The following is a 16664-nucleotide window of genomic DNA, read 5'->3' as shown; positions in this document are numbered from 1 at the left end:
GAGAGCAGCGCTCCTGACCATAATCTCATTATCCAGACTGGGTTCCCTACAAACAGAAAAGACCAAAATAAATCCATGGAGTTAATTTGGATTCCACTTGGTGAACTTGAAACAACTTAATACAATGTTCACATGAGATTATTGATTTGATTAAGACTTTTAATGATAATATGATTACAATTTGGAACCTGACAAGTGACAGTTCAGCTTTTTGGGCACCGACTGATGTTAAGCGATGACTGATCTGGTGAAGCCTGGCAGAAAAAGGGCAGCGATCAAAGGGTATTATTCGGGTTAACGGAATTAATTGCGTCAGTCCGTTGTTTGTCGATGCGAGAGCCAGACGGCAGAGTACTATCTAAAAACGAATTAGCAGCAAGTCTGCTGAGAGCAGAACTGTAGACGACTCTGCCATGTTCGCACGGTTAAAGAGGATAGTGGGGGCTCCTGAGCCTCCACCAACCCAGGTTGATCCTGTACCCCCTCCAGCTGCTGCACCGGCTAAGGTAAGACTTGGATGCTTCTCATTTACTATAAAACTATATCTGTCAGTCTGCTCCAGTCTGGGTGCAACTGTTACATTTTCATAGCAGCAGTTTTCATAAACATGCTAACAGGTGTAATGGTTCAATCTTTCTTTTTTTTTTCTTTAGTTATAGTGCACATTAATGGCTGAATGATTTTTTTACTTGTCCAGCTGCTTGACATGGGAAATGGGAATCTGAGTGTCCTATTGGTCTGAACAGTTTTGGTGTATCACATGGGAGTATGATATACTCCTGAGTCCTAATGTGTATGTATGTATGTATCTATGTATTCATCGTGTTGCTTTTATTAGGGGAAAGCAGCGAGCATGAAGGGCTTAAGGGGGGGACCAAACGGAAAATAGAAAAGAAGAGAGAGACAGAAAAGAATAACAAACAACAATGAGAAATACAGTCAACGCCTACACTAACTCTGTTATGGTGGTGAGACAGTGTGACCCAAAAGCACAGCAAAGAGAAGTCAGAAATCCGAAGTCCAAGATGTGTTTATTAAACAAAGGAAATTTGGTGAGAAGTGGTGGCTCTGCAGTTTTCTTGAATGTGCTGGAAGGCTGGGTTGGCTCAGTATCGTTGTTCAGAAAATAAGCACAAATGAGTCGCAAGGTGAGCAAAAGGGTGGCCTGTACTTTTACCATGCGTGGTGAGGTGAAGCTCTGGTGTCAAATGTTGTGCAAACTGGTCTCTTATACCCCTTTCCCACTGGCCAAAAAGCCTATGTCATCCCACTAACAATCGACTTTTGGTGGCAGTGGGAAAGGTGCAGCGACCCGCCTCGACCCGTGTCAATCAACCAGCCAAGCGACCCGCGTTAAAATCACCTCGGCGCTGATCGTCATGCAGTGTGAAAGCAAAATCCCGGGTCAACAGTCAACACCCTAATCTACGTGGTGACGTAGGCTCTTACGTGATGCATCATAACTCCTTTGAATTTCAAACCAAAATTCACGTCGCCTACATTGCCTCAGCACAAGCCGAGTATTGCTGCATTTCGACCATTTTGAGGGAAGTAAAAAGCATGAAAACAGAGAACACAAACGGAAAAGAGGCTTCCATGTTGCTCTGCATTGTTTACTTCCTTGAACTGAATGAATTCGGTCGCAGTTGTCGACGTGCATCTTAGCGTGGTGACGTCACGTAACCTTACTCACGGCGGAGGAGGGTTGGGGGGTTAGACGGGTGAAAAAAACAAAAAAGACACGGCTTTTTTTGTCAATGGGAAAGGTGCCAAATGCCAATTGCTAGTGGGTTCTATCGGCTTGGGAAAAAATGCGCGTTGACACCATTGTTTCAGTGGGAAAGGGGCCGTATAGTGGCAGGTGGTTGATTGTGGAGTGGAGGCAGGTGTGGTGATTGGTGACAGGTGTGCAGAGCAGAGTCAGTGGGGAGAATGTCAAGGTGATAAGGAGTGAGCCCTATCGATAGCTAATTGAATTTCTGGTTGACACCATGTGGAGGGCCTGATGACCGAGGGGAAAAAGTAAATGGGGGAGAGTAGAAAGAGATGTGTTTAGGTGGGGCAGAGCGTACACAAATAAGCAATGCGAGGCATAGAAGTATAAAGTATTATGTGAATCACTTGTAAGTGTGGATATGTTGACATCCTGTTCTACACTGCTGGCCAGAAGTATTGGCAGCCCTGCAGTTTTGTCAAATAATGCTCAATTTCTCCATGTAAATGATTGCAATTACAAATGCTTTGGTAGTAATCTTCATTTATTTTGCTTGCAATGAAAAAACACAAAAGAGAATGAAAAAAAAAAAAAAAACTCAAAAAATGGGCCGGACAAAAGTATTGGCACCCTTTGAAAAATCATGTGTTGCTTCTCTAATTTGTGTAATTAACAGCACCTGTTACTTACCTGTGGCTCATAACAGGTGGCGGCAATACCTAAATCACACTTGCAGCCAGTTAAAATGGATTAAAGTTGACTCAACCGCTGTTCTGTGTCCTCGTGTGTACCACATTCAGCATGGAGAAAAAAAAGAAGACTAAAGAACTGTTTGAGGACTTGAGAAGCAAAATTGTGAGGAAGCATGGGCAATCTTAAGGCTACATCAATGTCCAAAAACCTGAATGTTCCTGTGTCTACCATGCGCAGTGTCATCAATAAGTGTAAGGGCCATGGCACTGTGGCTAACCTCCCTAGATGTGGACGGAAAGGAAAAATTGACAAGAGATTTCAATGAAAGATGGTGGATAAAGAACCTCGACTAATATCCAAACAAGTTCAAGCTGTCCTGCAGTCCAAGGGTACAACATTGTCAACTCATACGGTGTTTAAATAAAAAGGGACTCTATGGTAGGATACCCAGGAAGACCCCACTTCTGACCCAGAGACATACAAAAGCCTGGTTGGAGTTTGCCAAAACCTACCTGAGAAAGCCAAAACATTTGGAAGAATGTTCCCTGGTCAGATGAGACCAAAAAAAAGAGCTTTTCGGGAAGAGCCATCAACATAGAAACTCTATACTACTCTAAACTCTACAGGGAAAAAATGAGACCTTCAAAGAAAAGAACACGGTCCCCACAGTATAACATGGCGGCGGTTCCCTGATGTTTTGGGGTTGATTTGCTGCTTCTGGCACTGGACTGCTTGACCGTGTGCATGGCATTATGAAGTCTGAAGACTACCAACAAATTTTGCAGCATAATGTGTGAGAAAGCTGGGTCTCCCTCAGAGGTCACGGGTCTTCCAGCAGGACAATGACCCAAAACACAATTCAAAAAGCACTAGAAAATGGTTTGAGAGAAAGCACTGGTGACTTCTAAAGTGGCCAGCAATGAGTCAAGACCTGAATCTCATAGAACACCTGTGGAGAGATCTGAAAATGGCAGTTTGACGAAAGCCCCCTTCAAATCCCAGAGATCTGGAGCAGTTGGCCAAAGAAGAATGGACTAAAATTCCAGCAGAGAATTGTAAGAAACTCATTGATGGATACTGGAAGGGGTTGTTCGCAGTTGTTTTGTCTAAAGGTTGCGCTACCAAGTATTAGGCTGAGGGTGCCAATACTTTTGTCCGGCCCATTTTTGGAATTTTGTGTAAATTGATGATTTCATTTTTTGTTTCATTCTCTTTTGTGTTTTTTCATTGCAAGCAAAATAAATGAATATATCACTACAAAAGCATTTGTAATTGCAATCATTTACATGGAGAAATTGAGCATCATTTGACAAAACTGCAGGGGTGCCAGTACTTTTGGCCAGCAGTGTATGCTGCCTGATCGCTAGTCCTGGCGCCAATAGTTTCTCTACTTGAGTGTGTCTGATTGCGCCCAGTCATGCATGAATCCCATCAGACATGTGATAGTCCTGCAGAAAAGTGGAAATGCTGCGCTGGGCCCGCCCCCGGGCCAAGGCCCTTCCCTCCCCAGCCAATTAGGGGGGCTGAGCCTACGCAGCCCCTTCCTCCTCCTACAGCTCCAACACGGAGGCTGGCATCATCCACCTGGGATCCAGGGTGGTCCCGTGGACCATCCGCGCCCCCATTAACTGGCCTTCAGGGAAGGGATGAGGGGATGCGCCACCGACCCCCACGCCCGCCCCCATCACTGCCCACCGCCGCAACCTCCCAAACAACACGGCACACCACGGGACCCCCACGGTCCACTAGGCCCCGGGGCAGGACAGGGTCCCCATCCAGAGTGGGCGACACCCCACCGGCACTCGGCCAGCGACCCGCGCCAGAGCCCAAGGAGGATACCTGGGCAGAAAAGAGAGGGGAAGGCGGAAGCCAGCGAGCGCAGAGAAGCTGCCGCGGTGCAGCGCAGAACCGGAACCCCCCCCCACCCAGGCAATCAGGTGAATAGGAGGCCACACCCCATGAGCCACGCCATACAGAAAAACTGTGGGATCGACCTACCACCCTATTACTGTGACTGCCAGGTCCCCGACTGGCAGCCATTACCCAGCACCATGATGGGATTTTCTGGGGAGGGCAGTGCACTCTATACATTGAAATAGGAGAGCCCGAGCAGCGGGACTGCCGCATGGAAGTTCTTCCAAAATGCACATCCCACCGCCCCTCGCTGGAGCCTCCCCCATCCCACCCCACCCCACCCCAGGATTGTAATGTGTGAGGTGCATTAAAAAAGGTGCGGGGATGGCGGGGAGGCAACTGTCGCATCCCCCACTTTAAAATCAAGGGGGGGCTGGCCCGGGATTGTACGACCCCGTTCCAACTCTCCCCGAAAACATGAATGAGTGTGTAGGTGCCAGTGGAGAAAGATATTTACAGTGCAAAAGTAAAGAGTTTAAGAGGCAGGCTCCCACAGGCAGGGCCACATCCCCCAGGACCAATGGCCACAGGGCAAGAGATCCCCGCATCTCCGAAAAGGTGCCACACCATGTGCCAGAGACCAGGGGACAACCACCCCCACCAGCAGGGGACAACAAGTCCCACCCCAGATCCCAAGGGCCCCAGGAGGGCCCGCCGATGACCCTGCCGCCTTTCTGCCGCCACAGGCCCAGAAAGGCGGGCAGAGCCAGAGATAGACCCAAAGGACGAAGGCACCCCCCCCACCCCAAACCTCCTACGCATGCTAACAGGTGGTTCAAATTGGATTGATTTTGTGTCGATAGCCTCCTGAAAAGAAGGAAGAACCCACTCAACCGAAGGAGGATGCGAAGCAAGCAGAGAAAAACAAAGAAGAGCCAAAAAAAGAAGAAGAGAACAAAAAAGAGGAGGAAAAGAAAGAACCTTCAAAAGAAAAGCCAGAGCCAGGTAACTGCAGTTTTTTCACGGTAAATATTATACTAGAAATTAATTCAAACCTGTTCGTATTTTCAGTTTTTGAAAAATTATATTGCACCAAACAACATTTTAAAAAGTAATGTTAATGTTGCTCAGCTTTTTAAAGGAATATAATTTTTCTTTGTTTTTTGCTCTGGCTCATTTTTTTATAGGATGCCATTTGGACGTAACAGAGTGGACACTGAAGCCCCTTTCACTAACAGAGGGGACATTTTGTGCTAAAGTTAGCTATCAGCCTAGCTTTGCTGGCGTAATAGCTAACATGAATTTGGCTTATTGACGACAAATCTATAAGTTTACAAATAAACCTTTTGGAATGATTCGATTTCATTGAGCTTTAAACAGAGTGGACACGTTATGATCAATCGCACTGAAGGTACTTCATAAAACTGCCAAATCTGATTTTTATATAGTATATGGCGGAAAACACAGACAAGACTGAAAAAGCAGTTTCTGCTCTTGCACTCCTCTTTAAAAGAAACTGATGTATTCTAAGCCAAAACAACTGTTGTGTTTGATAGAAAAATGTGTCTATTTGCTGCCATAGCAAATTCATGGCGCATTAAGCCCCCAAACAATTTTTAATTTGACTGTTTTACCCTGAAAACCCCCGTTTACAGACATTGGGCAACCGCTTTTGTTTCAACCCAGCCCTAAAACTAAGGTAATTAATTATATTTATTATTCAAAATATCGTTTTTAGCTTAGAATCAATAATTGATGCCTCATATTTCGTTAAAAAAAAAAAAAAAACGACTTAAAAAAATTATTCACTCACATACTTTAAACTTTTAAACAAATTACGTCACAATGAAAAAAATGGTGTCTGTAAAAAAGTCACGGATATCTACCTCATAACTATCGCTTAATTGTATTTTTTTTTTTTTTTTTGTTACTGTCGCATTTTCTCCGATATGTTAGGTGAAAAAATAATCGATCCAAACAAAGAAAAATAGAAAAGAAAAAAAAAAACATTTAAAAGGGTAAATATATGAAAAAGAAAATCTCGACCACTCCTTGATGTGTGCGATTTCTGCATCGTGACCCTTTTTATATGACCATGTTTCACCCATAAAATCTCCCCCAAAATCCAGCTGTGGCCATTCACAGCTGTGTTTTGACACTCATTGATACATGCTACATGCAGTTTTTGGATCGAAACAAGGTAAGTACGTGATAATATCTCGGTAAAGTCATGGCATCTGTAATTCTGCTCTCACGTGCTCTCACCTCCAGAATGAGTTTTGCTGTTTAAAAAAGTTTTTTTTTTTTTTTTTTTTTTTTTTAAATGCCCTCCCGATCAAAATTTTCTTCCCCTCGAAAATAGAGATTTTAAGCTTTCCAATGATGTATCACACATGCATATCGGATGATTTTGAAATTTGGCAAATTGGGGGTCTCAGAGCGGAATTTCAAGTGACCTGAGTGTTTTCCGCCATATATATTTTGATTTAAAAAAAAAACAAAAAAACACATAATTAAAGGACAATCCAGGACAATAAAATTATAACAATTATTATTATACATTTTTTTCCTCATATTTGAATGAAACACACTGGGGGTATAGCAAATTCCATAACAACCTTTTACCACAAGTCAATTAAATTTAAAAAAAAAAAATAATAATAATAATATAGTAGCCTGCACTCTTGAATTTATAATAGACGCCCATTGATAACACACAAAAAAATATGTTGAATCAGTAATTGTCCAACTTTGTAGAAAATGCAGCTTTATTTATACCGGGGACATAAATGGCACCCTATTAAAAAATGATCTGTTTGATGTTTTTTTTTTTTATCATTCAGTTCCTGCCCCAGCAGCTCCAGTAGATCCAGTCAGTCCAGAGGGAGCAGGAGGGTAAGAAGTCCATCATTGTACATAATGCCTTTTTGAACCCTTGATGCATGCTCAAGCCACTCTGAAAACTAGAAGCTGACATTTAGTATGACTACAAATGCAAGTCTTGTTGAAGTCTGGCAGTGACTTTTAAGGTAAATGAACTGTACTTGACCTAACAAACCGGATTAAGCAATTCACTGGAAGGATTTTTTATGCCTTAATCTGCAAGTTCAATGACAATTTAAACAAAATGTGCTTTTCAACTGACTACAAACAGCACCATCCTGATAGTTTTACTTCTGCTTTTTGGTTATCCACATTGATGAAATACAAACATTGACTATTGTCAAATTGCAAGCCAAAAATGATCCAATCTTCCAAATGATCTTTTGTGAATATTTCTGGGCCATTCTAAAGACTGTACAAGTAGTTCCCGGGTTACCTCGTACCAAACTTGCATGATTTCGACACTACAATCCCTGAATTTCCCTTTTTTTTTTTGTTTTCTGTTTAATTTCAATTTTTTAATAATGATGAACTTTGTTTTCTAATGCATGCTTTTATCTTAGCGCAGGAATCGTAGAGCAGGTAGTACTAATGGCACTCAAGTTAGAATGCATGTACACACGAAGAAGAACGTATTTGCTCACAGGAAGAAGTGTGCACACGTTTCCTCCCACAAAGAAGTCGCGCAGGCGAGTGAGAAAGACAGGGGAAAGATGACAGCTTAGCTAGATGTCTCGATAGGACGTAGCTCCAATGTCTTGGTGAGAACAGTACAATGACATATAATACATGTTTTTTTGTTTAAATGTATTTATTCAGATTTGAGAGAATCCCCCCCCCCCAAAATCCAAATAAGACATCCCTCCTCCCAAAAAACAAAAAAGAACAAAACCAAAACAGAAAACCAAAAATAAATAAATAAACACCCTTTCCCCACTGTCACTGGTATGTACATCAAACATAGATATTTTAAGGCTATGAGAAACTGCAATTTCTGGAGAAATTAATCAAAGGCTTTGCTGTGTGGAGATACAGATCTTAGCCCCGCCCAGGTTAGTTTGGGGACTTTTGGGGGACACGTCCTGGTCATATGAGGTCATTTGGGGGACATGTCCTGGTCATATCAGGTCATTTAGGAACATTCGGGGTGCGTGTCCTGGTCATATCAGGTCATTTGGGGACATTTGGGGGGGCGTGTCCTGTTTATATCAGGTAATTTGGGGACATTTAGGGGGCGCGTCCTGGTCGTATCAGGTCATTTGGGGACATTTGGGGGGCGTGTCCTGGTCATATCAGGTCATTTGAGGGGCGTGTCCTATTCGTAACAGGTCATTTGAGGGGCGTGTCCTATTCGTAACAGGTCATTTGGGGGGCGTGTCCTTGTCAAATCAAGTCATTTGGGGACATTTGGGGGGCGTGTCGTCGTGGTCATATCACGTCATTTGGGGACATTTGGGGGGCATGTCGTCGTGGTCATATCACGTCATTTGGGGACATTTGGGAGGCGTGTCCTGGACATATCAGGTCATTTGGGGGACGTGTCCTGGTCATATCAGGTCATTTGGGGACATTTGGTGGGCGTGTCCTGTTCATAGCAGGTCATTTGGTTACATTTGGGGGCGTGTGCTGGTCATATAAGGTCTTTTGGGTGCATTTGGGGGGCGTGCCTTGGTCATATAAGGTCATTTGGGGACATTTGAGGGGCTTGTCCTGGTCATATCAGGTTATTTGGGGACATTTGGGGAGGGGCGTATCTTAGTCATATCAGCTCATTTAGGGGGCGTATCCTGGTCATGTCAGGTCATTTGGGCACATTTGGGGGTCGTGTCCTAGTCATATCAGGTCATTTGGGGACATTTGGGGGGGAGTGACCTGGTCATATCAGGTAATGTGGGGATATTTGGGGGGCGTGTCCTTATCATATCAGGTCATTTAGGGACATTTGGGGGGGCGTGTCCTGATCATATCAGGTCATTTGGGGACAATTGGGGGCCTGACCTGGCCTATCAGGTCATTTGGGGACATTTGGTGGGCGTGTCCTAGTCATATCAGGTCCCTTGGGGACCTCTGGGGGGGTGTCATGTTCATATCGGGTCATTTGGGGACATTTGGGGGGCATTAGCGTAAAACAGGATACAAATTGAATCTGCCTTTATGTAACGGAATTTTCATTCCTTTGTTGAAGGATGACCAACGTATTTCAGAAAGACACTTGATGGAATTCTTGTTCTGAGCCACTCATCACGTGTCTGATTTTTTCAAGTTTCAGATGGAATAACAAGTCTTTGATCCACTGTGTTATTGTCGGAGGGGCTGCATCCTTCAATTTAAAAAGGATCAGGCGGCGAGCTAACAATGTTGAAAAGGCAATAATTGTACGCCCCCCGTTAGGTAATGCTTATCTCTCATGGATGACCCCAAAGAGTAATATAAGTGGATTTAATGGAAGTTTGACCTTCATCATATTATAAAGTGCATTACAAATGCCTCCCAAGTATTGTTATATCTTGGGACAGTACCAAAACGTAATAATCCATGTTTTTGGATAGTTTTTTTTAGATTTAGGGGGTATTTAAGGGATCTAAAAGGGTTAATTCCGATTTATGCAGAAATTCGGGTTACATCACCAACGTAGGAACAGAACTCGTCCGTAATCCGGGGACTACCTATATAATATATTAAAATTATATTTCAATCATATTCTCAGCGAAGACAATGCCGCGTCACCTCCTACACCTCCAGTGGTCTACTCCCGTTACACGGATGAAACTATAAGATGGTTGATCAAGATGAAGAGGGAGAAACAAGCAACGCTCAAAGAGAAAGTCGATGATCCATATGCCAGCTCTCCAGAAATCAGCCCGCCTGTCAGTAAGTACAGACAAAAATGATCGATACCAATAAACAGGTAGTGTCACTGAAATCTTCTTTTTCCTCAGCGCCTATTCTGAAGAAGGACGAATATCACAGACTGAAGGAAGAAGAGCGGATAGCGAAAGAAGAGGCGGAAAAGAAGAAGGCTGAGGAGGCAGCCAAAAAGGCTGAGGAGAAGAAAAAGAAGGATGAGGAGAAAAGGCTGGAGGCGGAGAAAAAAGCAGAGGAGGAGAGATTGGCGGAAGAGGTACGGAAGAAAAACAAGATTCTCCCAGATATCAACTTTGCCTGGTTGGATGTCCTTTTTCGACCGATAGAAGAAAAGTTGGACACTGTCCTGGGATCCACTATAGATCCCTTCACTGGTGAGTGAACATCTACATACAGTACAGTGGTATGAAAAAGTATCTGAACCTCATAGAATTTCTCACATTTCTGTATAAAATCACCATCAAATATGATCTTTTTTAAAATCACACAGATGAAAAAACAGTATCTGCTTACTAGAACCACCCAAACATATCTAGGTTTTCATATTTTAATGAGGATAGTATGCAAACAATTACAGAAGGGGGTAAAAAAAAGTAAGTGAACCATCACATTTAATATTTTGTGCCCCCCCCCCCCCCCCCCTTGGCAGCAATAACTTCAATCAGACGCTTCCTTTAGCTGCAGATCAGTCTGGTACATCGATGAGGACTAATCTTGGCCCATTCTTCTCTACAACACTGCTGTTGTTCAGTCAGATTCCTGTGATGTCCGGCATAAATCACTGTCTTTAGGTGATGCCACAGCATCTCAATGGGGGTCAAGTCTGGACTTTGACTTGGCCACTCTAGAATGTGTATTTTGTTCTTCTAAAACCATTCTGAAGTTGATTTACTTCAACCAGACGCTTCCTGTAGCTGCAAATCAGTCTGGCACATCAATCAGGTTTTCCTGCAATGCTGATAAACTTGTGAATATATTCTTCCATTAATTTTTGCAAGTTGTCCAGGTCCTGAGGCAGCAAAACAGCCCCAAATCATGATGCTCCCTCCACCATGCTTCACGGTGGGGATGAGGTGTAGATGTTGGTGAGCTGTTCCATTTTTCCTCCACACATGACATTGTGTGTTACTCCCAAAGAATTCAACTTAGGTTTCATCAGTCCACAAAAATATTTTTCCAAAACTTCTTTGGAGAGTCCAAGTGCCTTTTTGCGGACATTAAACGATCAACAATGTTTTTTTCTAGACAGCATTAGCTTCCTTCGTGGAGTCCTCCCATGAACACCATTCTTGGCCATAGTTTTACATATAGTTGATGTGTGCATAGAGATATTGGGCTGTGCCAGTGATTTCTATAAGTCTTCAGCAGACACTCTAGGGTTCTTTTTTACTCCTCTGAGTATTCTGCGCTGAACTCTTGGCGTTATCTTTGGTGGACGGCCACTCCTTGAGAGAGAAGCAACAGTGCCAAACTCTCTCCATTTGTGGACAATTTCTCTGACTCTCGATTGGTGAACATTCAGACTTTTAGAGATGGTTTAGTTTCCTTTCCCAGCTTTATACAAATCAACAATTCTTGATCGCAGGCCTTCAGACAGCTCTTTTGACCGAGCCATGATGCACATTAGACAATGCTTCTCATCGAGACATTTCTTACCAGGTGCGTGTTTTATAGTGGGCAGGGCAGCTTTAAACCATTCATCAGTGACTGGGCACAAACCTGACTTAAAATGTTTGATAAAAATTGGCTTCAATTTCTCTTTAAGTCTCCTTAGGCAGAGGGTTCACTTACTTATTTTTTTCTCCCTTCTGTCATTATTTGCATGCTATCATCATTTAAATATTAAAATGTATAAATGTTTGGGTGATTTTAGTTAAAGCAGACAGTGTTTTTTCATCTGTGTGATTTTGACAAAGATCACATCACATTTGGTGGTGATTTTATGCAGAAATGTGAGAAATTCCAAAAGGTTCAGCTACTTTTTCATACCACTGGATAGTGAGTGAGCAAACAAATGCATTGAAATACTTAGAAAAGAATGTCGGTGTTTTCAGATCGCCGTTACATCGCTTGGATGGCCGTCGTAGCGGTGGCGTACAACTACAATCTTTGGTTCTGCTCAGCCCGCCTGGCTTTTCCCTACCATAATGACACGATAAACCGATACTGGATCTTCTTGGACATTCTGAGTGACGTGGTGAACGTCGTAGACATCATGGTTTGGCAGCCTCGGCTTCAGTTTGTCAAAGCTGGAGACATTATAGTAAGTGAAATCACTGTAAACAATATGTGGTATGAAAACATAACATCGTTAGACTTAATGTCCCTCTTATCTCAGAAAGACAGAGCCATGACAAAAGAACATTATCGAAAATCACCTCGTTTTAAGGTATGAAACATGATAAATTTAAAACACATATGTAAATGTTTCATATCTTTGACCTCATTCGCGTGTCTTTTTTTTTCGTATGTGTAGACTGATCTAATCTGCATCCTCCCTTTTGACGTTCTCTGCCTACATTTTCAATTCTCCACCGTTTACAGACTCAACCGCTTCATCAGGGTAGGCAGTCTTGTCTTCTCCGTCAAGAGTGTCAAACTCATTTTGGTTCGCGGGCCACATTGATGGCAGAATAACAACGCGGGCCAGATCGGACCCCTTGGTGTGCCGCTTCCAGCCCGCGGGCCATATTTTTGACACCACTCTTCTACATCACTATTGTTCACTCTTCATTTTCATTCTCATTCATCTGTTTTTGTCATAGATCGAGTCTTTCTTTGAATTCAGTGATCGACTTGAGAGCATCATGGCCAAAGCCTACATTTGGAGGTAAGAGGAAAAAAATGGCTGTCATACTTTACTAGTTTTCAGTTTTTCAATGGATTGGACCATTTTTCATCCTACAATATCTGTCAATATCTTTTTTATTATTTTGTTAGCATACACTTTTCATCTTGGTGTTTTTTCCCCCCGTCTTGGACTCATAACTGTTTCTCTCATGGTCTTTCTCTTTTTGACAAAGAGTGGCTCGCACCACAGGCTACCTGCTCTACTGCCTCCATCTTAACGCCTGTGCTTTCTATGTTGCGTCTGTAAACCAGGGCCTTGGTACCACTACCTGGGTCTATGACGGAAATGGAACAGCGTATGTCCTCTTAATTTTTCTTTTACACATTCACTGAAGTGAGGTTTGAATGTTTTTCACATATTAAAAAAGAAACAAAAAAATAACACACACACACACACAGCAACAAACAGACATGCCCATCTAAAGAAAGAAAAACCCCAACCCCCAATTCCCCACCACACATATCTCCAAGAAACTACACTACAGTTCAAAAGTTTGGGGTCACTTTGACATGTGTCTCTTCACACTTAGACCCCAAACATTTGAATAGTAGTGTATACGGTACGTACAGTGGGGCAAATAAGTATTTAGTCAACCACCAATTGTGCAAGTTCTCATATTTGAAAAGATTTAGAGAGGCCTGTAATCGTCAACATGGGTAAACCTCAACCATGAGAGAGCGAATGTGGAAAAAAAAAAAAAAAAAATCACATTGTTTGATTTTTAAAGAATTTATTTCCAAATTAGAGTGGAAAATAAGTATTTGGTCACTACAAACAAGCAAGACTGGCTGTCAAAGAGGTCTAACGTCTTCTAACAAGGCTCCACTTGTTACATGTATTATGGGCACCTGTTTTACCTCATTATCGGTATAAAAGACACCTGTCCACAATCTCAGTCAGTCACACTCCAAACTCCACTATGGCCAAGACCAAAGAGCTGTCGAAGGACACCAGGGACAAAATTGTAGACCTGCACCAGGCTGGGAAGACTGAATCTGCAAGAGGTAAAATGCGTGGTGTTAAGAAATCAACTGTGGGAGCAATTATTAGAAAATGGAAGGCATACAAGACCACTGATAATCTCCCTCGAGCTGGGGCTCCATGCAAGATCTCACCCCGTGGTGTCAAAATGATAAGAACGGTGAGCAAAAATCCCAGAACCACACGGGGGGACCTAGTGAATGACCTACAGAGAGCTGGGACCACAGTAACAAAGGCTACTATCAGTAACACAATGCGCCGCCAGGGACTCAAATCCTGCACTGCCAGACGTCTCCCCCTTCTGAAGAAAGTACACGTCCAGGCCCGTCTGCGGTTCACTAGAGAGCATTTGGATGATCCAGAAAAGGACTGGGAGAATGTGGTATGGTCAGATGAAACAAATATAGAACTTTTTGGTAGAAACACAGGTTCTCGTATTTGGAGGAGAAAGAATATTGAATTGCATCTGAAGAACACCATACCCACTGTGAAGCATGGGGGTGAAAACATCATGCTTTGGGGCTGTTTTTCTGCAAAGGGACCAGGATGACTGATCTGTGTAAAGGAAAGAATGAATGGGGCCATGTATCGAGAGGTTTTGAGTGAAAATATCCTTCCATCAGCAAGGGCATTGAAGATGAGACGTGGCTGGGTCTTTCAGCATGACAATGATCCCAAACACACAGCCAGGGCAACAAAGGTGTGGCTTCGTAAGAAGCATTTCAAGGTCCTGGAGTGGCCTAGCCAGTCTCCAGATCTCGACCCCATAGAAAATCTGTGAAGGGATTTGAAAGTACGTGTTGCCCAACAACAGCCCCAAAACATCACTGCTCTAGAGGAGATCTGCATGGAGGAATGGACCAAAATACCAGCAACAGTGTGTGAAAAGCTTGTGAAGAGTTACAGAAAACGTTTGGCCTCCGTTATTGCCAACAATGGGTAAATAACAAAGTATTGAGATGAACTTTTGGTATTGACCAAATACTTATTTTCCACCACGATTTGCAAATAAATTCTTTAAAAATCAACCAATGTGATTTTCTGGTTGGTTTTTTTTCCCACAATCTGTCTCTCATGGTTCATGTTTACCCATGTTGACAATTACAGGCCTCTCTAATATTTTCAAGTGGGAGAACTTGCACAATTAGTGGTTGACTAAATACTTATTTGCCCCACTGTATACTTTATAACAAGGGCCTATGCTTTGCATATGGACAATAGGGACATAACACAACTAACTTTTCAGGGTTCTCAAATTGTCCCCACCACCCTTTAAGCAACCTTAGTATGAAAAAGTATCTGAACCGTTTGGAATTTCTCACATTTCTGCATAAAATCACCATCAAATGTGATCTGATCTTTGTGAAAATCACACAAACGAAAAAACGGTGTCTGCTTTAACTAAAACCACCCAAACATTCAGAGGTTTTCATATTTTAATGAGGATAGGATGTAAACAATTGCCACGTTTACATGGAGCCAAATATTCCAATTACAATCGGAATATTTGTTCAAACCGAATAAATGTGTTCCATATAAACACCTCATTTGGAATGAACAGGCCCAAACCGAATGGAATTTCATTCCGTTTCACAGGGGTGGAATATTCCTTTTCCCAAACCGATTAGAAGTAAAAATTATATCATGTAAACAGGGAAGCGGAATGGTGTCTGGTTGCGTTCTTTCTGCACATGCTCCGTACTGACGTGGTGACGTCACTTGGTGACGTAAGTAACGTCACTTGCAACATGGCTTCCAAGCACACGCACAGCGCACCCACACAACTTTTTAAATGAACGGCGTGTCATTCTGAAGTTTTGTTTCCACTCAAAGTTAAAACAGCAGCTGATCTGACGATCGATCTCCATGTTTTGCAACGTGACGCTTTGTTTTGATTAATCTGCGCATGTCAGACGGCAGTTGTCAAACGTCCTTTCGGAATAAAGGCAGACACATGTAAACGCTGGATCGGAATAGATGAAGTGACATGTAAACAGCTGATGTGAAATTTCCATTCGGAATGATTTGAATTGGTATGAATAAAAGTCAGCATGTAAACGTGGCTAATGACAGAAGGGGAGAAAATAAGTTAGTGAACCTTCTGCCTAAGGAGACTTAAAGAGCAATTGAAACCAGTTTTTACCAAACATTTTAAGTAAGGTGTTTGCCCAATCACTGAGTCGCCAATGAGTATTTTAACTGGAAGTCCCGTTTTTTTATTTTTTTTTATGGGGGTGGGGGGGGGTGGGGGGGGGGCTATAAAGAAAGGCCAGAAAGGCGTCAAATGACCCCCATACCGAACTGAGTACTTGGCTTTGTCAAACAATAGAACACTCAAGCAATCAAGCAGACAACCCCCCTACACACTCCTGTGGAGTCGCTGCCTGGGGCGGTCACTCTGGATAGCTGCAATTAGCATCTTGATTATTTGCAAATCCAGGGCTCCCTTGGCTATGTCAAACACGGAGATAGCCAGTCGCCGTGTTCTACAATATAATTGACATGGCAGCACTGCATATGTGTTGTATGAGGCATGCACCGGAAGGCAAGAGAGACGGGTGGACTTCTTGGTGGGTCTTGCAAAGGAATTGGATCACTCTCATGTGGGCGCAAAGAAGGCGCAGAAGGAAAATTTGTTTCGGCAACAACCTCCAACACCAAGCCCTGGGAAAAATGCAAAGTGTCATATGTCACCACATTAAAAAATGTTTTGTTTTTTATTACACCGTCCCTTGTAGTAGGCAAACTGGAGCTTTTGGAAGATGTAAAAAGGTTGTCTGCACAATTGCCTGCCTGAGCGGGTCACTGTCCGACAAAGACAAT

At 42.9% G+C, this 16664-nt stretch overlaps 1 protein-coding gene across 4 annotated transcripts in view; it reads left to right on the top strand.

The window, feature by feature from the left end:
• The first annotated feature begins 94 nt into the window (after positions 1-94).
• The window catches only part of LOC130908614 (cyclic nucleotide-gated cation channel beta-3-like), a 41994-nt gene continuing 25424 nt past the window's right edge, over positions 95-16664 (top strand). For 2 of the 4 annotated variants that reach the window (XM_057824234.1, XM_057824235.1), the window contains exons 1-10: positions 95-506; positions 5125-5266; positions 7105-7156; positions 9852-10015; positions 10084-10383; positions 12064-12272; positions 12348-12398; positions 12486-12572; positions 12775-12839; positions 13033-13155. In XM_057824234.1, coding sequence (XP_057680217.1) covers positions 414-506; positions 5125-5266; positions 7105-7156; positions 9852-10015; positions 10084-10383; positions 12064-12272; positions 12348-12398; positions 12486-12572; positions 12775-12839; positions 13033-13155 — 1286 coding nt within the window. In that variant the 5' untranslated portion in view covers positions 95-413. The remainder of the gene's footprint in view (positions 507-5124; positions 5267-7104; positions 7157-9851; positions 10016-10083; positions 10384-12063; positions 12273-12347; positions 12399-12485; positions 12573-12774; positions 12840-13032; positions 13156-16664) is intronic. The other 2 variants (XM_057824232.1, XM_057824233.1) reach the window with 2 other exon arrangements.

The sequence above is a fragment of the Corythoichthys intestinalis genome, chromosome 20, assembly GCF_030265065.1.
Source record: "Corythoichthys intestinalis isolate RoL2023-P3 chromosome 20, ASM3026506v1, whole genome shotgun sequence".
Classification (NCBI taxonomy): domain Eukaryota; kingdom Metazoa; phylum Chordata; class Actinopteri; order Syngnathiformes; family Syngnathidae; genus Corythoichthys; species Corythoichthys intestinalis.
This window is presented reverse-complemented; position numbering and strand designations above follow the sequence as displayed.